The 21,473-nt window shown below is 33.2% G+C and overlaps 3 protein-coding genes across 4 annotated transcripts; 1 reads left to right on the top strand and 2 right to left on the bottom strand.

Moving 5' to 3' along the window:
• The first annotated feature begins 2,756 nt into the window (after positions 1 to 2,756).
• Positions 2,757 to 5,554, top strand: LOC108341216 (trans-cinnamate:CoA ligase, peroxisomal). The gene is made up of 2 exons (XM_017578897.2): positions 2,757 to 3,044; positions 3,742 to 5,554. The coding sequence occupies exons 1-2, from the start codon at positions 2,847 to 2,849 to the stop codon at positions 5,350 to 5,352; spliced, it is 1,809 nt and encodes a 602-aa protein (XP_017434386.1). The 5' UTR covers positions 2,757 to 2,846; the 3' UTR covers positions 5,353 to 5,554.
• A 3,105-nt stretch (positions 5,555 to 8,659) lies between these two features.
• Positions 8,660 to 13,587, bottom strand: LOC108343377 (ras-related protein RHN1). Of its 2 annotated transcripts, XM_017581628.2 has the most exons (7): positions 13,330 to 13,584; positions 13,165 to 13,242; positions 12,500 to 12,667; positions 10,564 to 10,612; positions 9,683 to 9,756; positions 9,079 to 9,172; positions 8,660 to 8,908 (listed from the first exon to the last, which is right to left on the bottom strand). In XM_017581628.2, exons 1-7 carry the CDS (start codon positions 13,366 to 13,368, stop codon positions 8,808 to 8,810), a joined length of 603 nt encoding a protein of 200 aa, XP_017437117.1. In that variant the 5' UTR covers positions 13,369 to 13,584; the 3' UTR covers positions 8,660 to 8,807. The 2 variants fall into 2 exon arrangements, with proteins under 2 accessions (XP_017437117.1, XP_017437116.1); XM_017581627.2 differs by having other exon boundaries at positions 13,165 to 13,587.
• A 2,070-nt stretch (positions 13,588 to 15,657) lies between these two features.
• On the bottom strand, positions 15,658 to 21,452 carry LOC108343161 (probable polyamine oxidase 4). Its single transcript, XM_017581260.2, has 10 exons — positions 20,899 to 21,452; positions 19,638 to 19,753; positions 19,438 to 19,526; positions 19,106 to 19,219; positions 18,342 to 18,429; positions 18,156 to 18,241; positions 17,966 to 18,068; positions 17,280 to 17,377; positions 16,338 to 16,767; positions 15,658 to 16,235 (listed from the first exon to the last, which is right to left on the bottom strand). The coding sequence occupies exons 1-10, from the start codon at positions 20,936 to 20,938 to the stop codon at positions 15,921 to 15,923; spliced, it is 1,479 nt and encodes a 492-aa protein (XP_017436749.1). The 5' UTR covers positions 20,939 to 21,452; the 3' UTR covers positions 15,658 to 15,920.
• Positions 21,453 to 21,473: the final 21 nt, after the last annotated feature.

The following is a 21,473-nucleotide window of genomic DNA, read 5'->3' as shown; positions in this document are numbered from 1 at the left end:
ACCCGAACGCCATCATCATTACTCTATCGTTGTCACTACTTCACAATCACTAATGTTGTCACGTTGCATTTATTCCTCACTGTCAAATTCGCACTACGTTCGTCTCTGTCGCTAGGTGAGCGCAATTGTCATAGTTTTTTTTGTGTTTTTAAGCTTGCGTTCATTCCTCAGATTAATATGTTGTTAATATTTGTGTCCAGGTATTGTAGCATTATGGTGGGACTATATAGCCCTTCAAAATGTGGGTATTTGTTTTATCCTTTTCCAATGTTCCTTGTCGTTCACGTTCCCAGATTCTTATTATTATTTTGAAAATTTATTTTTAATATGAGCCTATAATTTTCTAGTATGTTGTTTATTTTTTTTATGTTGGATATGTGATTAATTATATGTTTAAGTATATTGGTGTATTGAGTTAGTCTTACTTTCCCATTTGAGATTCAATACAAAAATTATTTAGTGTCTCCAAGCTTTTTGAAGAAATGTATTTTTTTAAAAAATGAATATAAGAGGAGGAAGTATTAAGAACTTTTAAGTATTGAATCTTAAATTGTGCGGTTGGACAATTTAAAAAGATTAATCATTTTTTCATAGTATATTAGTGCATATAAATTTTAATATATATGTCTTAAAATTCACAAATATTTGTTAACTGTGTTTTGTATTGATGCTTGAGTGCATATTACATTATGGTTTATAATCACTTTCATTTCGTGTAACCTGAAGATCAATGTCAAATGCTAGCAAAATTTCCCAAAATTTAATATATGTTGTTTAAAATTGATATGTACAATAAACTAAACAAAATGAGTTTTCTTGAATGGGATAAAGTCAAACCTTGAATACAAAAGCAATTGAAGTGATCATTCATTTAAAGATTACATAAATTGTGTAATTTTAGTATATATACGTATGAATCGAGATTCAATTAATTCACGACACATTAGTGCTGATTAAGAGAGAGGAGTAGAAGAATTTATATAATTTGTGCAACGTAACGAGGGTATAGTTGATGATAAAGTGAAATTTAGATGTCTTTGTGTCAACGGTTTGAATGAGAGAAAGTTGAACATAACCAAAATTAGGAAACACCTTATTTGTGGTAGTTTCTTTCAAAATTATACATTATGGACATGACACAACGAATTAATAGACTTTTCAATTGTCTCCCAAACTAAACATGTTTTCTATTCCACCATGGAAAATCTATTGGAAGAAAACAAATTAGAGACATGATTTGCGATGTTGGCGCAGAAGCTTTTGTCCAAGTGCATGTATAAGACAATGTCCACTGATGCAAAGACTCATTTGTATGTCGATTCAACTAAGTTCACACGATTGACAGTAATGTTAAAGCTCATGAATTTAAAGGCCACAAATTGATGAACTGATAAAAGTTTGCACCATTAATGACTTCTTAGCTTACATTAATTTGTCAGAGTTCAGTGTTAAGAGTCATTGTAAGACCTAGAAAAATTAAATAAATATATAAAACAGTGGTATGGATGTGAATGACATTAGTTAATATAATAAATGATAAGTTGTATTAAAGTAAAGTGTAGCACACTTGGTTAGAGTTCTTTGTTATAGGTTGGAGGTGATGTGTTTGATTATTTCTAACTCTTCCTCAAATTTATCTTTAACCTGAACTCATTTTAGTTTTATTTGAATAATTCATATAATAAATTGTTTTATTAAAATATCAATATATAATATTAATGTGCAATTTTAAATTTAACTAAATACAACACAAATAATATTTATCCACTATCTAAATATTTATATTTGTTTTGTATTTATATTTGTGTTTCTTAAATATCTATCCACTATCTAAATCCGAAATTATTCTTTTACTTCGACCAGTTTTAATTAATTAATTATAAGATTAATTTAATCTATATAACAATGCACCATCTTATAAGTTATAGGTCAATTTCATAAAATTGAAACGTAAATTACATATACTTAGCAAGGAGATTGATGTAAAATTAAATTAATCATTGGCTTGTATTTGTGTATATATTTAAACCCAATATTAATTTTAAATAAATGTATGGTTCAATTGCAGTCTTCTTTTTGTGCACCCATATCAGAATATAATTGAATCCAGATAATCTGAACATACTGAAATAGGACATTCTTGCAAAAACTGTGCAAGTAAGTTGAACGGGGAAGCTAGCACGCAAGTTAAGCCCAGCAAATATCTAATGTGACAAGTAATGGTTGGTTGATGTCCAAACTAAAAGCATATGATAGTGACTTCACCTTTTGAAAGTGTGATTTCCATTCATTAATTATTGCCTTATTGCAATTAATTAGTACTAATAAGAGGAAATAACAACCCACTATTACTCACTTCATGTGGGCCACTATCTTTCTAAAAAATTTCAATCCACTTTTTTTGTTAAAAATATTCTATTTTTAATATTTAATTTAGTGTTGAAACATGTTTGGAGAAATTTGAAGACGAAAAATAAAAAATAAATGATAAAGCAAGAGAGTAAGCAGGAATAGGAGAACAACAATAAATTTTGAAAAATGTGTTTAGACTCTAAAATGATTGAAGGAGTATCAAAGCAACTTCCTAGCATATGAACTTCCACACCCAAGTTTCACTGCATCTTCTTCTTCGTTTCACTTACTCGATGTGGGCCTAACAACCCTTCACAAATAACGTGGCCTTCTAACAAACCTTCTAGTCTAGTCATGTTCATCTTCAATGAAACTTTTCCTTTATAAATATATTCTCACTCTCATTCCCAAACTCAACAACCCTCAATTCAACCTTTTCTTTCTCTCTCTCTCTCTCCCTAATCTCTTTAGCAACATACATCATAGCCTTGAACATGGATAACCTTCAAAAATGCGAAGCAAACTACACCGCACTCACCCCTTTGACGTTTCTGTCAAGAGCTTCTGCATGCTATGCAAACAGAGCTTCTGTGATTCACGAAGGAACCTCTTTCACATGGGCACAGACTTATGACCGATGCCGTCGCCTTGCTTCCTCTCTCCGAGCCCTCAACGTTGCTAGGACCGATGTTGTAAGTCTACCAACTTTTCTTTTCTTCTCCTACCTCCACTTTCTTCTACTTCTTTTAAAAAATAAAAATAAAAAATCCCTGCAGTGTTTACAACATGGTGTGAAGTTCTACAACTTCATCTTGTTCGAACATTGAATCAGTACTTAACACCATGTCACATTCTTCTATCATCCTCTTTTTCGTGTTCGCATAATGCTTTCTCAGGATCAACCTTTCTTTTTTATTGTCTCTCTGCTGAATCAAAACACCATAAAATATGTTGAAGACACGTAGACATGACCAAAGAAACTCAACAATAAACTAAATTCAAAAAATACCGTATGTCTTAAATTTTGACGTAAGAAGAACTTTTCAGAACACAAGCATCGAGACTGAAGGTTAATTAACCTACGACAGTTAATGATTCGTGTACATGTACTTTTCAATGTTGTACGTCTCACAAACTTCTGCATTGGTTTATAAAAACTACAAATTTATAAATGAGTATTACAGTGATGTTAATGGTACGGACACACAGTGACATTTTTGACACATATAATAAAATAATTATGAAAAAGTAAATGTAAAACATAGGTGTGAAAATATTATTATTCTTTTGTTTTATATATATTGAGGGTTGATGAATGCTCTGAAGGATTGACTCAGTGGAGTACACGTGTAGTGATAGTTGATTTGACATTTTTGCTTTATGCAACAGGTATCAGTGCTGGCACCGAACATCCCAGCAATGTATGAGATGCATTTTGCAGTGCCTATGGCAGGTGCGGTGCTGAACACCATAAACACCCGTCTTGATGCCAAGAACATAGCCACTATTCTTCGTCACTCTGAAGCCAAAGTGTTCTTTGTCGACTACGAATATGTTTCAAAGGCACGAGACGCTCTTAGAATGCTCATGGACGACAACAACAACAGCCAACAAAAGGGAAATAATGGTGCCAAACCAACAAATCAACAACACAGGGCATTCTCCCTCCCACTGGTCATTGTCATTGATGACATAAACTCCCCCACTGGGATCCGTCTAGGTGAGCTAGAATATGAGCAAATGGTTCGTCATGGTAATCCAAACTATGTTCCTGAGATAATCCAAGACGAGTGGACTCCAATAGCGTTGAACTACACATCAGGAACAACTTCGGAGCCAAAGGGTGTGGTTTACAGCCACAGAGGTGCATATCTAAGCACCCTGAGCCTGATATTGGGGTGGGAAATGGGTAGTGAACCTGTTTACCTTTGGACACTGCCTATGTTCCATTGCAACGGGTGGACCTTCACCTGGGGTGTGGCAGCACGTGGGGGAACAAACGTGTGTCTTCGAACCACAGCCGCACGTGACATATACAGGAACATCGTACTTCACAACGTGACACATATGTGCTGTGCACCGATTGTGTTCAACATACTGATCGAGGCAAAAGCAAGTGAGAGGCGTGAGATAAGGCTGAAAGGGAAACCCCCGGTTGAGATTCTGACTGGGGGGGCACCACCGCCGGCATCACTGCTTGAACAAATTGAGTCACTTGGATTTCATGTCACACATGCATATGGGTTGACCGAGGCCACAGGACCGGCACTTGTGTGTGAGTGGCAGAAAAAGTGGAACACGTTGCCACAGCAGGAGCAGGCTGAGCTGAAGGCAAGACAAGGGGTGAGTGTGTTGACCATGGCGGATGTTGATGTGAAGAATCTTGAGACAATGGAAAGTGTAGCGAAAGATGGGAAGACGATGGGGGAGATTGTGTTGAAGGGGAGTGGGATAATGATGGGATACTACAAAGATGATGAGGCAAGTTCAAAGGCTTTTGGGAATGGGTGGTTTAGAACTGGGGATGTTGGAGTGATACATCCTGATGGGTATTTGGAGATCAAGGATAGGTCTAAGGATGTGATAATTTCAGGAGGGGAGAATATTTCTAGTGTGGAAATTGAGTCTCTTTTGTATAAGCATCCAAGGGTGTTGGAGGCTGCAGTGGTGGCAATGCCACATCCAAGGTGGGGGGAAAGCCCTTGTGCTTTTATCGCACTCAAGAAAAACAACAACTCCTCACCAAAAAATCAGGTCACTGAATCAGAGATAATTGCCTATTGCAGAAAGAATCTGCCACACTTTATGGTCCCTAAGGTCGTCAAATTCATGGAGGACCTGCCAAAGACTTCAACTGGGAAGATTCAGAAGTTTGAATTGAGGCTGGTGGCTAAGAGTTTTGTGGTGTCAGAGAATGTGCAGAGCAAGAAGAAGAATAGTAGTAGCCAAGTGGGTCAAAATAGTATTCACCACCAACTTTTGGCCATGTCTCGTCTTTGAATTAATAAGTTCACTGATGTAAGTGAGTGTTCTTTTTTTTTTTTGTCTATTTGGAAGAAAAGTAAAAATGCACATTATCTGTTGTGAGTAAATATACTACGATGTCTGCTTGAATCTAAATGGTTATGGCTTCGAGAATCCAGCTATAAATTTGCTGCAGTTTAATATTTCAACCACTTCCACCTTCTTGGACAGTGTCACAGATATGCTCTGTTCTTTTTTCTAACTATATCGGATTTTTTAAAAGACTTAATTTTTCTTCGTTAACTTATTTTAAGTTATGTTGAGAGTCCTAAATGGAAACCTCGTCTTACAAACCTACGGTTTTGTAGTATTAAATTAAGACTTAAAATTCACTCTTTTAACATGTTTGAAAACAAAATTGTTCTGAACTAAGTCAATTATGTATTAAATGCATTTTCCAAGACTATCTTTACTTAGGACAGTGGGCTTGGTACATTTTATAACATTATGGTACAACAAGACTGTGTTATGACATCGTACTAAACATGGACTGATAAAAGTATAGATCTGACCAGTTAAATTTATAGTTTCTAAGATATTTTGCCAAACTTTTAAATTTTCGAAATGTACAAACTGATTGTTACAAATATAATATTAAATTAATAACAGTACTTTTACATTTCAAAGGCTATTTTACCATTTTGTTTACTTCAGAAATTAATTCAATTCATCATTATAGTTCAGTGACAACACTACTATTCGGTCTTTTTCCAGTAACTGTAATCAAGACTTTTCGTTAGTGCTATTCAATTAAATTTCTTAAATTCTCAATATCTTTATTAAATTTATTGAATAATTTTATATTATTTTCTCCTCAAATCTTACCAAGGAAAACATCATAAGTTATAAGCAGAAACTTTTGTAAGTATCAAATTTAAGTCATTATACATAATTTTATATATATTTGGCATAGTTCAACTAATCACACTTCCTCCTTCAAGTCAACCAACTCCTCATTATTATTTTTTAAGAATATGTTTGAATTTCTTTTTTTCATAATCTTTTATAAATGTTGCAACTTGATGGAATGGGAAAAAAATAAATAATTGAAAAATAGAGCCAACATAATGGTTCACATCAATTTTGAATTTCAGAATCGATTACACATAAAATAAATTAGTATTCTACCGCATTTCTTCTAATATGATATCTTTAATTAAATATGCAAAACGAACGTGATCTTTCTAAATATTTATTTTCCAAAAAAAATAAGAGAGTACGTAAAAGAAATAAAAATTTATTTTTTAACTTGACTTGAGAAAGATGGATCCCATTCTTACCTATTTTCATTCAGAAATGAAAAATCAGAAGTCCCATAGTTCAAAATGAAAAAGCTATTTGAAAAATAATTTTAGAATATTTTGATAATAATTGACTTAATTATATTTATATTCGTATCTCCATATATAATAGAGAACTACGAATTACACTTAGTTCTTTGACAAAAAAACATATGTAGATATAAAAGTTTTAATATATATATATATATATATATATATATATATATATATATATATATATATATATATATATATATATATATCATTATTAATTTTAGTATAATATTTTGTAACACCAACATTATGAATCCGGAAAAAAAGATTCCAAATAATTTTAAAACAACTAAATTATAAATGTATACAAATTGATTTTAAAATATTGAAATAAAATACATCCAAAGTAATTTAAAATATTGAGATAACCAAATTAAAAATGCATCTAATGTGGTTTTAAATTTGGAAATAACTAAATTAGGAGTGCATCTAAAGTGGTTTTATAATTCGGAAATAACCAAATTAAAAGTGCATCTAAAGACGTTTTAAAATCTCGAAAAGTGATTTAAAATATTGAAATAATCAAATTAGAAATACATCTAGTTTTAAAATATTGAGATAACCAAATTAGAAATGCATCCAAAATGGTTTTAAATTTGAAAATAACCAAATTAGAGTGGTTTAAAAATTTGAAAATAACCAAATTTTTAAGTGATTTTAAAATATTGGAATAATCAAATTAGGAGTGCATTTTAAATCTTAGAATAACCAAGTGCAATAAAATTATTTGAAATATTTAAAAACTTTGTATTATTTATCGCAAAATAACATTTTTAATATTACTTTGAATCATATTTATTTTTATGTTTAATAAAGTTGGCGAACAGTTGAAAATATGAAACGCTAAATAATAATAAAAAGGTAAACGTATGACTAATAGAATAGAAACCTAACCCAAAAAGAACTGAAGTGTAAGTATTAAGAATGTGGCGGTGCAAATAGTAAATAGAGTGCTAACAACTTGATAGTACAAGTAGTAAAACGTGGGGGTGCGGCTAACAAAATTTTAATAGCAAAACGTGAGGGTGCAACAAGTAGGAATTGAGTCCAAATTAAATCATGGGGGTGGGCGAAGTAGATAAACAATCAACCCAATAAAAATAAAATGAGGTGCGGGTAATATCATGAGGGTGCAAGTAGGCAAAACGTGGGTGTAACCGCTAAAAACCCAATCAACAAAATAAACTAGGCAGACCAAAAACAATTATGGAAAGTAAACATTAAGTCCTCGACTTGAATGGTTGACGGAGAGTGATTAAATAAATTTGAAAGAATTGTTGTTTATTTGAGTTAATTTTGGAGGTAAGTGAGAGTGGATTTGAAAGTAAATTTTTTTAATCTATCACATTAATCAAATTTTATACTAATTCTCACAAACTTTACTTCCAAATTCATCCTTACTTATCTCTAAAATCCACTCAAATAAATTATAATACTGTGTTGTGAAGTGAATTATTTCACTTTACCAGTATCAAATTTATCCAGACAATAATTCACTTCACAACACAGTTAATATTATAACTTATTGTGTTTTATTTTTAATTTAAAATATCAATATATATTATTATAGTTATAATGTGTTAAGTGGGTGTAATTGTTATTAACGAGTGTCAAAAGATAGTTTTCCTTATCACATTAAAACGAGTGAGTTTATTTCTGTTTTAAGAATATATTTAATACATATACACACAATTACAATTTTTACCTCGTGAAAGATCCCAAAGTTACAAGGATAATATTAAAGAAATGAGTTTCAGTTTAATTAACTGGAATTTGTTATTTAATGTATACATATGTTATTAATTAGTGAAGGTGAGAATGGGAAAGAAGAGAAGTAAAATCTAAGGATGAAAAGAATGAGTAGTAATGTTGTGTATAGAAACTTGGTTTTTGAGCTGATATACCAAAACAAATCATATGGGGCGCAAAGAACAGATGGAAAGGATATATTTTGCAGCATGAAGTTGTTTTGTAATTGCGGCCCGTACACTTGTCGGAGCTCCACATAAGAGTGACATAAAAGTGTGTAGTACGTACAAACCACAGAAAACATGATTAATTAAAAAGGGTTGGGGGATGCAAATACAGCTCAAACATCTATGAACAACATGATGCAGCCCTAGTTCCTTCTGCGGGTCTATCAACAAGAACCATCCCTGTTGGGTTCTGAGCTGGCTGGGCCCTTGGTAACCTCTTCGCTGTTCACAAAACCAAATGTCAGTCAGCCAATGCAAATGCACACACCAAACACTCTTTAAGGTATTACTAATATCATTCAAACACTCGTGTACTCTTAACTTTCTTCCAAGCCATTCAATCACAAGATAAAGATAATAAAGACTAAGACAAAAAAGGAATGGAACCAGACCTATTTCATAGAATATATCATTAACGTTGGATGCAGTTTTGGCAGAGGTCTCCATGAAAAACAAACCATTTTCTTCGGCGTATACACGTGCTTCCTGCAATATCGCGTCAAAAACTAATAAACTGATAGGAACAAGAAATGTCATTATAGCATATTGTAAAAATGAAACTCGACAAACGTATGCAAGCTACGAATCTAAACAGAAGAATCCAAACATGCTGCAAACGTAAATTAAACACATTCTTTGTATCAAAATTGAAATTTTACTACTGTGGAAAATTAACAAGAACCCTGCAAAATAAAACTAAATCACAATAGGTACAGCGTTCAAAGCACAAACAGTTCATAGAATTTGCACCTTTGCAAAGATGGATTCACATTAAAAATACTTTCGGATTAAAACCTTGAATTTTATCCCCCGCCTTCATGTTTTAGAAACCTCATTGAAGATTCAAAAGCATCAGAACCGTTGGTTACTAATGAATATAATTGCCAAATGTGCCAAATTTTCTACTGTTTATGCCCGGAATTCATAAAGCATTGCATTCAAATATTGTTGGATATTATATTAATAAAAGGACTATTAGAAAACATTTTTACTTACTTCAGCTGTCACTTTCCTCTTATCTTCCAAATCAGCTTTGTTACCAGCAAGAGCCATGACCATATTAGGATTTCCTGTAACGAAAAAATAATAATAAAACAGAGAGCATAAGTCGTGAATCTAGATGAGACTACAACTACAACAGACAAAGTATTCCTTGAGGAAACCAAAAGTAGATCAATGTTTAATTTAATAACTCAGAGAGAACCCTCAAAAGAAGATTTATTTTTCAATTAAAGCATTACCCATATTATCTATCTGTTGACCTAGAATTTGATAAATGAGTCAGTAATATTTTTGGAAAATATATTAACATGCCCAGCAGATGTTAGATACTACTTTTGTGAAGGTACGAGGGAGAGTAATTGTATGCACCCTTCCCATTGTGCACGTAAAGATGTTTTTCTCTGGATTTGAGTCATGACCAACTGGTCACTAAGACGCAGCTTTACCATTTTACTATGGCTCTCCCCCATTTCTGGGAACTATAAGTAAATATCCATTTCAATTATTAAATAATTGTTGTCTAGTCAAACAAATTAATTAAATCTCCCAAACTTTTCGAAATGTTCTCTTGCACACACTCTCACACCATATCATGTATAATTCATCCATATCTCCACCATTCCATTATAAAGCATGAGTTAAATTTATTAAATGGTTAATATATAAGTCAATTCCATCAGTTGAAATCCTTATACAAAACAATAAAAACATAAGGAACATTGAAACATTGTGGCAAAATTAATTTACAAATAAGTCTCATCCATAAGTTTGTAAACAGTTAATAAATAGATTAAATATCCTTTTGTACTTATAAACTTTAATTGACTTCAGGAAAAAGAAACATATTTAAAACTTTAAAACCAATAGAAAAATACCTTGTTTTTGAAGCTCTTGGACCCACTTCTTAGCTCGAGTAAAGGAGTCCTGTGAAAGGAAGATAGAATAAATCATATTAAATTCGTTAAATAATTACATTAAACGCAGAGTTTCAGCCCCACCAAAAGACAAGCATCTACCAATCAAATGAAAGAAGCCTGCTATGAAATTTGATCTATTATACAAATTTGGGAATATTAAACAAATTCATAATGCAATTTTGATAATTATATTTTGCGCCAATGTCCAACCAATGATCACCCTACAAATATATATATACTTTGCCAAATTACACAAGGCGTTAATGGATTTTGTTATATGTAGAAACCATTCATTGTCCTTCGTCTAACAACTTAAGATTCTTGGGGAATCCAGTTTTGGCATGAAGTCAGAGCTCCCTTCAATAATAATGAGTTGGATTGGATATGAGGTGGGTCAAACAAAATTGAATAAATTTCCCTGTTGATGTTGAAGCAGCATTGTCCAGCGGCCAACTATTCACATATTTAGGTAACTTTTCAGAAACCACCACGTAATCAAACCCAGGCTACGTGATCAGGAGTTTCATCTTTACTACCCCCAGTCCTTTCATACTAAAACGATGAATTCAGTGAAATATAGAAGCACTGATTACATTTCAAGCCCATAGGACACTTTTGTGAGGGGTGTATTAAATATAAAAACATTCATGGACTCTTCATGTTTTGGAGGAAGTTGGTCATTAACAGACTCTTTTAACTGAACTTATTTTTCACATTCATTAGTTTCATGAAGTGATAGCATGGAGTAGAATAAGTATACACGTGCATACAAGAATTGCACGGGAACATCTTGTGCAAAGTTTTTTGTTAAAAGGGACCGATCATCCCCTAATGAGAGTGTATAATATCTTAAAAGTAGGAAACGAACACAAATCCATAAAAAGGATTGTTCATGACACAATACACAATTCCCTATTTCCACTTTAAGGTATAATTCACACAATACGTAAATTCCATTTCATTGAAAATGCTTTTTGATGCAAACACAACGATGTGATGAAATTAGACAATCACTGAAGACAGTAAGTTTAACATCAGTCCAGAAATATATACACTAGACCTATGAAATGAGGCAAAAGAAGCACTTGCTTATGCACATAACTCAACAGAACATATAAAAATTGAGACCAGCCAACCAGGACATGCGGGCCACAATTTTTTCATTGTCCCGCAAAACCAATAATTTTACATATTATATATACAAGAAAGAAACAGAAGCATCAAATTAATCAAAAATTAGCAGGTATCCTAGTTATCAATCTAGGATAGTGCTGCATGGCGGTCAACCTTGGAAATGCTAGAATGGAGAAGAATGACCACTGTTTGAAATATTTTAGTACAAACGAAACAGTTTATAGTGTACACATAAATACTCAAAAAACAAAACAAACTCAAAACTATAAAAATATGACAAATAATAAGTCACAAGTTACATACACAATCAGCATAAATCTATGAGCAATAGAAACGTCAAAATAAAAGATGATGGTTACATCAATAGCAAAAGAACATAAGTAGTTAGCTAAAAATCAACAAGATGTGAACTGGGAAGTCTAAGCGAAGACGAAAGAAAAGAAAACAGGAAAGAAAAATAGTCTGGTAAAGTGTGAAGGATCAGAAGCCAAGCAAAGGTAACCTTTGGTGGAATTTTATCCCAAAAAACTGAAGCAATAACATTTCAGGGGTAAAAATTGGTTTTTAGAGCTGATACCGTGATAACACCACAATAACAGACGGAAAGCAACCACCATTAAAAATCACTCCAGTATTTGAATCACATAAGGAACCATGGCCACTCTACTATAGCATGCTATTTAGTATTACGGTCAATGTGTCCCAGATATTGCCAATTTAAATAGTTATTCAGAGATATCTAAAGGCAAAGATATCATACCAAGCTAGTGATGTCATAGACAATGATAGCAGCAGCAGCGCCTCTGTAATACATGGGAGCTAAGCTATGGTACCTCTCTTGTCCTGCCGTGTCCCAAATCTCAAACTTCACCGTTGCATCATTTACTGCCAGTGTCTGCGAAAAGAATGCTGCCCCTATTGTTGATTCCTGTACCACAAAAAACACATAAGTTCGGCAACACAATTTCCATGTTTCCCTACCTTCACACAAAAACAACTTCTCTCAAAAGTCAAAACCTCAAACCACCATCACACCACTAGAAACAGAAGAAAAACACTCTCTCCCACACCACACCACAACTATTTAAGCCCCACAGTTACACGAAACAACACTAAATGATCACTACCATCATAACCTCTATATGATCAAATCAGATTCTGAATAATAATAATTTGTAATATAAACCATTGGATACAGCACAATCCCATCTCTAGTCCGCCAATTTCAAACTAATCAACATGAAGCAGCTAAACACAACCCATACCCGGGACGGAAAACTTAAAGTTTTGTCAATATCATCATTCTGAACCCCAAATATAAAATTTCAGCACATAAACCAAGGAGACCCTTTAAATTCGGAGAATCACCCAATCAAAACGAAGAAATCAAATACAAAGTTAAAAAAAACAAGTTAGAAAAACAACCTGAAATTCAAGAAATTGACCCTTCACAAAGCGCAAAACGAGGCTGGATTTCCCAGCACCCATGTCCCCGAGAAGAACCTGAGGAAAGGAAGAGAGGAATAAATCATCGGAAACAAAATTTTGAGAAAGAAACAGAGGAAATCGAAAAGGAGTGGATGGGCCCACCAATTTAGCATTGAGGTTGTTGTGTCCGATCGTAGCCATGGGATGAGAATTGGATCGATCGGAAACGAAGATAGAAACAAGAAGAACCCAATACGCGAAAGATTAGAAATTTGAACTTTGCCGATATACAGATATTGAAGATTGAAATAATCAAATCGCAGAGACAGAAGAAGAGACTCTCTCTCTCTCTCTGAATTCTATTGCTTTTCGCGTACGGTGGCTTTCCTTGCTACCGTCTGCGTCCAAATGCTCTCGTTTTATTTGTTTCTAGTGTCGTTTTTGTCTTTTCATTTGCTTCCTTTATTTTTATTTATTTATTTTTATTATTATGTTGTTATATTATTACTTATTTCTATTATTATTATTATGGTGGTTATTGGTGGCTTGACTTTGACACATACAAATGGGAAATTGCTTTTGCTTAGAAGTTGGGTAAAATGAAAATGAAGTTTCCTCAAAAAGGAACAATCTAAATTTCATTTCTCATTCTCTCAATACTAAAATATAATATTATTTTTAATTTAGTCATAGAAGCCATTATCAGCAATATTCTATAACCTATTAATCATCTATAACTCATTAATTATATGATATGAAAAAAAAAAACGTAAGATTAATTTCAATTTTTTAATATGATCAATTTTTTTCCTTGTCAATATTGTTTAAGTTTTTTTGTACTTTTATAATTTATTATTCATATCCCCAATATTTTTTTTATATTTTATGCTTTATACATATTATTTAAAACTTGACTATCAGTTGGCTTAAATAAATATTAGTTTGGTATTTATTCTTTTCCTATATTGAATATGCTACCCTTCTCGCCACGTTAGTATTTTCCATCATAATTCATTAAAATTTATTTGGTTGATGACAAGTATTGTCACATTAAATTTAATAAAAATAACATAATAATTTTATTCACTAAAACATTAATTTAAATTTGAAATTTTTTTATTAACAGTAAAACACGTGTGTAACACGTCTACAAAAATTTAAAGTTTGGTTTATTTATTTATAATCAATCCTACATGTCAATATAAATCATAAATTCATAAATTAATTATCACTTAGTATTTAAAATTGTAAACATAAAACAATACAGATATTTTTTTTAATAATAATTTTGTATTTGGTCACCCTGTTTAAGTAGTCTAGTTTTACCTTCATCTTAGAGAGACTTTCTTTATAGAAAAACTTAAAGTAGGTATTATTTTCAATAAGCATTATTTTTTTTAATAATACTATTTTTTTAAAAAACAAATAAACAAAGTTCTCAATGTTAAATTCTCGGGATCTTAAGAAAAAATCACACACGCATGGGTGAATGAAATCATGCGTATATACATTCAGTAAAAAATGGTAGCATCGTCATATTTATTTAAATTGGTTTTCTTAATTGTTTTAATTTATTTTTAACCTAATAAATGAAAAAGAATCATAATTACAAAAAACACAAGTGGATTCAGAATATTGAGTAATATTTGGGTATAGATTTGAATAACTCTTTCAACGCTCGATCAAACATTTATAAAAAAATATATAAAATTTTCTTAAAAGGCAATATTAGGATAAAAGTTTACGAAAATGGTTATAGGAGTGAAAAATATAATTTTGAACTCAATTAATAATTTAGACGGTATGAAGATTAAGGACAGCTCATGAATTCCTTAGTGCTATTTTGAATTAAAACGCGTCCAGATATAAAACAAGAAAGATTAAGAGTAGTTGAGTGAACTGTTCTTAAAAGTTAAAATAAGTATTTTATGTTACATTCATGATAAAATTCCGCCTTAGGTAATGGCTGGAGATAGAGAATTGGAGAATGTTCTTTCTTTTTCTCCTACCTTCTTCTTTATTAATGAAGGATCATTTATACTAGCTTAATTAACCTTCCTATTTTCAATTTTAATATTCTAATACGCTGAGTTTCAAGTAATATATACCAAGACTTTTATTTTTGTTGGTTAATTTGATAGGAATAAACAGAAGGAAACTCAAAGAGAAAACTTGACATCACATTTAAGAAAGACTTATCGTAACTTGTCTTTGTTTCTAATGAAGAGGGTAAACAATAATTTCAGAGATGGTAACACATTAACCATACGACACATCGTATCTCTTAGTGTATGAACACAGCTAGGGTAAAGCAAGGGGAGTTGGGGATAAAACCATATATAATTATTTAAGAGAACAGATTTTTCGTGCTTAAAAGATTGTACTAGAAAGGTGGTTATAAATAAAAGTGGGTAATTTGAAGTGGCGCATTGATCTGTTTGATTTTGGTCGTCTTTGGGTTTAATGCAAAAACAGAATGAAGAGAAAGGAGAAAGAAACAAGACGTTGATTAAGGAAAATGTTGAGAAGCTACCTACAAGTAGGACATACCCAAATTAATTGTCGGGATCACAAGAGTGATGGTCTTACATGTTCTGCGCCTAAAATGGACAAAGGTACATGCATTTTAATAAGCCCAAGACTAAAAAAAAGGTGAACAAAGCTATTCGATTACACGATAAGAAGACCTGGTGCTACTTACGAATTATTCTTCATAATGACCAAGTGGCTTAAACTAACTGAGAAAAAACAAATCACATCCTTGAAATCTGAAGAGGTACAAGAGCTTCAAGCATTTCATGTGTAACAGAAGCTAGACGCAGCTTTTCCACTGGGCCTTGTTTCTCTAAAAGATATTTCTCACAATTTTCTGCAGCCATAACCCCAGCAGAGTAGGCTCCATGCACAGATCCCTGGTTGTCCAAGCTTACAGCTTCTCCCCCAAAGAATAGATTGCCCAAGGGTGCACGAAGCTTGTCATAAACATCAATTGGTTTTCCAACTAAATCATATGAGTAACATCCAAGAGAGTCTGGATCTGTTCCCCATCGAGAAACCAGATACTGAACCTGCAAAAATGCAACAAAACATGAAGTCTGGATCTTCAGCAGGGAAGCCAACTTTTAATAGAATGGGCAGGGTAATGACGATATTATTAGAGATGGACTTACCGGCTCAGAAGCTTTTGGAAACATCTTCTTGAGCTGTTGCATTACAAATTTTGCTGCTGCCTCATCAGATAGCTTCTCAATGTCATAAGCAAACCTTCCAGCTACCATATAGACAAGAACGGGATGACCAGTTGCTTTGTGAAGATTGAGAAAATAACCACAGGCATAAGAGGTAGGAGCAACGGTGCCCAGGAGTTCTACGTTAGGCCAAAATACTTTGTCAAATCTTAGTGCAATCTTATTTTCGTTGCCCACACCAAGATCAGAAATTGCTGAAACCTTCCAATCAGGAAGTTTTGGTTCAAATTCAATTAAATTGGCCTTCAGGATTCCAATAGGAACAGTTATGATGGCAGCATCAGCAACAAAGTTCCTGCCATCCTCGACCGTGACCATTACCTTGTCGTAACCACTGGATATTTTTTTCACCCTACATGGTGAGATTTCACAAAAGGATCAAAATCGGGACAGAAAAATTTGGGACAGTAATCCTATTTGCAAGCAAAATTAAATGAAATAAAACCAGACTTTATTTTGTAGTGGCCTACTGCCGGTCAACTCTCAGGTTACAGCAAGAGCAGTTTGGCTTTAATAAAGTTGAAATTAATTGTGGAACATTGTTTTCTTATGGATGGTAAATCAATCAATGAACTACCAAGTACCAACAAATGTTTATTCAATCAATTGAGCCATTTAAACATATAAGTCAGGGGTGTCTGTCCATATTTTAAAAAAAGTACGAGAAAAACTACGGGTATATATGTTTTAAAATTAACATATTTCTAATTAACAGAAATTTAACTTTTAACAACCAAAAAAGTAGTTCCCGTGCTTATTATTCTCTGGGATTCAAGCATCCACTTACTTTTCTGCTTTGTTTCTCTATTTAATAAATTTTTTGTCAAATATAATGAAAAATCACCGTGTAGTTATGTCGGGTACCTGTGGTTCAAACGTATGTCAACATTTTTTGCAAGAGCTTTTATAACAGGATCATATCCTTGTACCATGAGTCCATGACCACCCGAGAGGACATGTTCCTACAATCAGGAAGCTAAAAAATGTAAGCAGTAATTTGGATTATTAAATAGTGCTGAGCTGATATTCGACATATAGAACACAACAATAAAAATTGAATCACGCTCAAAAACACTCATCTCCATTCTATGTAAAACAAATGTCTACTTGTGTAGGACGGTTTCAATTTAGTCCTTGAATATTAATAAGTTAAAAATATATCTTTTACATTCATCACTTATTTTAAATAGGCCCTCATATAGTACCATTAAAATGCAGTTTATATCGATGGACTAAATTTTTAATAACAAAAATGTAAAAGATTAGTTAATTATCATTGATTAGTTTTTTTTTTTAATAAGTTATAGATATGCTAAGTATATAAGAATCAAAATGAAACAATACATAGACCATTTTATATAAATTAGCAATTTTGGATTTCTGCTTATCATACTCATCCGGAGATTCCATCATTTATCTCAACAATAACCCTAGGAAATGGTAGCCAATTAAGATTTTATGAATGAAATCATGTATAAAGCACAGAAACATTTGTTAGAGTTTAGAGGAAAAAAGATATCATATATCCTTCAACTTAGATTGGCACTTGCCTGATCCCAGGTTTTCAGTGAAATCATATCTGCATCAGCAGCAAACCAAGCTTCCATTCTGCATATAAACCATTGCATCACTTCATGGGCAAGTCCTTTTTGCCTGCGGAGAATTTGGGTCAGTTGCAGCTCTAGAATGGAACTATAAGCCTCGGTGTACGCACATAATATTCTCTAATCAATCAAATACCTTAGTTCTGGATGCCTATCTAGCACAACTGAAATAGCTTGGGAAACTGAAATGTCCTCGGGATGCTCATCCCTCACTTTCGCTGTCTGTATTTACAGGTCATTAGATTCAAGATTCAGTTAATCAGAACATCATTTAAGATTGAAAGTACCACGTCATATGATGCTGAGTGAAAAAAGGTCTTACTTTTTCCAAAATTTTCTTAAAGGTGTCTCCAACTTCAATGACCAACTGTTGTGGAACTTGTTTACCGTCGATATTAAAAAGCATATAACTGGAAAAATACAAAATACAGCTATTAAATAAGACACTACCAGTAGAATTGCAAAAGACCCAAATGTTTTATTGTTTCAAACAGAACATCGCATATGGAAGCTAACGCTTCATTTTCAGATATGGCAATGTCGGGCGTCCCAAATCATCTAGCCAGATCAACGAAGTCATGGACCGTGAGTTTGGAAGACCTCCAACAGGAAAAATAACAATTAATGGGCGCTGGTAGGAAAAATGAAGATTTGAGGAGTGAGTAGGTTAAGCTCATTTTTAGTGACTTCTAGGGAGTAAGAAGGAGGAGGGAATAAGCTTTTTTGAGATTGCAGGTAGTATAGTGAGCTAGGAGTTTCCCTCTGCGGGTATTTGCAAATTTCATCGGTGTGCATTCACCCTTTTTTTTACAATAATACATCACTTTTTTCCTATTTTTGTTTTGTTCTAACGTTGGTGATTTATAAGCGCTCTATGTATAGAGAGAAAAAAAAAGGTTAAGGCCCACAAAGAGTAACCATTTTGGTAAACTTGCAACTAATAATGTAGGTTAGTTTTTCTTCGGTAAAAAACCATGAAGATTAGTTTAAATACTACTAAAATATTAAAAAATATTTCTAAAAATCTGCATCATAAACCTTCAAATACATCAATTTCAATGGAATTGCAGAGTGAAGGATTATTACCTTTCCAAATCATGGTCATATAGGACAGAGTTGTCACCACTGGTACGATATAAAGGAAGCCCCAGGCCCCGTATTAATGGAGCCAATGGATTTTCATTACAAACTCCATGTAGCCTAAAAAGTAATCAAGAAAAAACTAATAGTATGAGAAAGGCACCAATTTTTCACTCATTCAATTGACAATTCTGTACATTAAAAGGATAATATGAGTTGGAGTAAAAACTAGAAGGAACACATTTCACTTGTCAGGACAAAAACAATGTATCTCACTCTAACCAAAACATCATACTTCTTCGGACAGATAAAATTTCGTTAGAGCAAATTGAACTTACCATGAGGCTCCCATGTCAACTGGACAACCAAATGAGAAGTCCGTATGAATGCGACCACCAAGCCTATCTCGTGACTCCAGTACAGTCACCTAAGCAAATGATGAAATAAGCCAAAGCAAAAAGCACAAAAAATCTTTAAGGGCAGCTAATAAATGAAGCTAAAAAAAATTAAGAGGAAACTGTTCATAATGATATGACACCTTAAAAGATGCATCGTATAGACTTCGTGCTGCAGCAATTCCAGATATTCCAGCACCAATCACAATAACGGATGGGTGAGTTCTGTTTTGGTTCTCAACACGTGAGGAAATAGTACCTGATCAATGGACACAAAAACTATCAGGAGAAAAATCCTACTACATAATAATCACAATGAACTACAAAACCACATAAAGCAACATCAATATTCTGTTCTTTTTATCCATCCTTTTTTCAATATATAATATTACAACCATGAGAGTTGTCAGGAAAATGTCACAACCATGAGAATGAACATAACACAACAATGGCCTTATAGTTGCATTGGATATATCTGCACCCAAGGTCCTGAAAAGACCCAAAAGTTGCAAATCTCACAAAATTTCATTCCATTATATAATAATACACTGTAGAAGAAATCACTCCATAACTATGACCGTATGCTACCCACTTACCCTCAATACAGGAATCAAACCATTGTAAATATGATTAAACCCGCGAAAAGCATTTATGTTTACCAAAAATTAAAGGACCACAAAGATCCATATAGGATCCTGCTCAACTAGGAAAAAATAGACCTTAATTATTCCAAAACTTCTTTGACACAGGCCTTCCGACTGGATTGCAATCATAGGCAGGACAACCTACATAAAAAAGACCGTTGTTCCACATAACATCACAGATTTTTTTAACACAAACTAGCAAATCCCTGAACATCAACAAAGAATAACGTATACACAAAAAAAAAATGCACCTATCATAAAATTGAAGAGGACAATAAAAATTATACGCAGAGTGTTTTTTCCTCGTTACGTGGTTCTCCAAAGAGAAATTGGGAACGAGTAAAGGCTTATACTAAAACATAAAATAAAAGAAAAAAATTAAATTAGTCCTCTTATAAACTAACATTAATTTATTCATGAGCTAAAATCAGATTTTCAAAAGGCTAGGCTAATAAGAACTAACAGTCTACAAATTGGTTTACAGAACAGCTGATTCTTTTGTTCTCTTATTTTTCTTTCTAAAAAATATTTGCAAAGAAGATTCTCCTGGACTAAAACATAAAGAAACAACAAGAGCCTTGCTGCTTGAGGAGAAATCAGCCACTTAGACAGGATGATGTCATTCAGCACATTCAAAAAACCAAGATTCATAAATCTAAGAAAATAAAACTGCAAGGAGAATACAAAATCCGAAAAACTGCAATAAAAAGACTTGTTCGACGGAAGGTGAAAAGCAGAGGAGGAGAAAGCACAAACTCACCATCGAGGAAATGCGAGGAGAAGAGTTGATTAGGATCCATTTGCTTGGAGCGAATTGAAAACGAGAGAAAGGGAGTTTTAGAATGAGTATCGGATCGGATCGGATCAGGTCGGAGAGTGTGGTGTTTCGCAGTTTTGTTGCAGAATCAAGGGTGTATAGGAATGGGGAAATTGGAGACTAACTGGAAGGAATTGCAGAAGATTAACAGGAGGATGCCCGCAATGTAGCGGCTAAGGTGAGGAGAAAAACGTAGCTTCTCAAAAAATATCATAATCTTACAATTCTTCCTATCAAAATCCAACCGGAGAACCTTCCTTGCATAAGAAATTCGATTTATGCGCAACCAAAATTCCGATTTCCAATTCGATCGCTTACACAGGAACGAACAAACCCTTTCTCTCTCTCTCTCTCTCTCTCTCTCTCTCTCTCTCTCTCTCTCTCTCTCTCTCTCTCTCTCTCTCTCTCTCTCTCTCTCTCTCTCTCTCTCTCTCTCTCTCTCCTTCTCTCTCTCTCTCTGGAAGATTGAATGAATGGAATAGCAGATGATGATTCCTGAATGCTATCACCACAAACAC

The sequence above is a fragment of the Vigna angularis genome, chromosome 6, assembly GCF_016808095.1.
Source record: "Vigna angularis cultivar LongXiaoDou No.4 chromosome 6, ASM1680809v1, whole genome shotgun sequence".
NCBI classification, from domain to species: domain Eukaryota; kingdom Viridiplantae; phylum Streptophyta; class Magnoliopsida; order Fabales; family Fabaceae; genus Vigna; species Vigna angularis.
Note: the sequence above shows the minus strand (reverse complement) of the source record. Positions and strands in the feature narration are given on the sequence as shown.

Coding starts and splice junctions, on each gene's coding strand:
- LOC108343161 (XM_017581260.2), bottom strand. CDS start 20,938: ATGGATCCTAATCAACTCTTCTCCTCGCATTTCCTCGATG. Junction 19,754..20,898: donor CTCCTCGCATTTCCTCGATG/GTGAGTTTGTGC, acceptor TCCATTGATCAG/GTACTATTTCCTCACGTGTT. Junction 16,236..16,337: donor TTCCAAAAGCTTCTGAGCCG/GTAAGTCCATCT, acceptor GCATTTTTGCAG/GTTCAGTATCTGGTTTCTCG.
- LOC108343377 (XM_017581627.2), bottom strand. CDS start 13,368: ATGGCTACGATCGGACACAACAACCTCAATGCTAAATTGGTGGGCCCA. Junction 10,613..12,499: donor TCTATGACATCACTAGCTTG/GTATGATATCTT, acceptor TTCCTTTCACAG/GACTCCTTTACTCGAGCTAA. Junction 8,909..9,078: donor TGATATATTCTATGAAATAG/GTCTGGTTCCAT, acceptor TTTTGTGAACAG/CGAAGAGGTTACCAAGGGCC.
- LOC108341216 (XM_017578897.2), top strand. CDS start 2,847: ATGGATAACCTTCAAAAATGCGAAGCAAACTACACCGCACTCACCCCT. Junction 3,045..3,741: donor ACGTTGCTAGGACCGATGTT/GTAAGTCTACCA, acceptor TTTATGCAACAG/GTATCAGTGCTGGCACCGAA.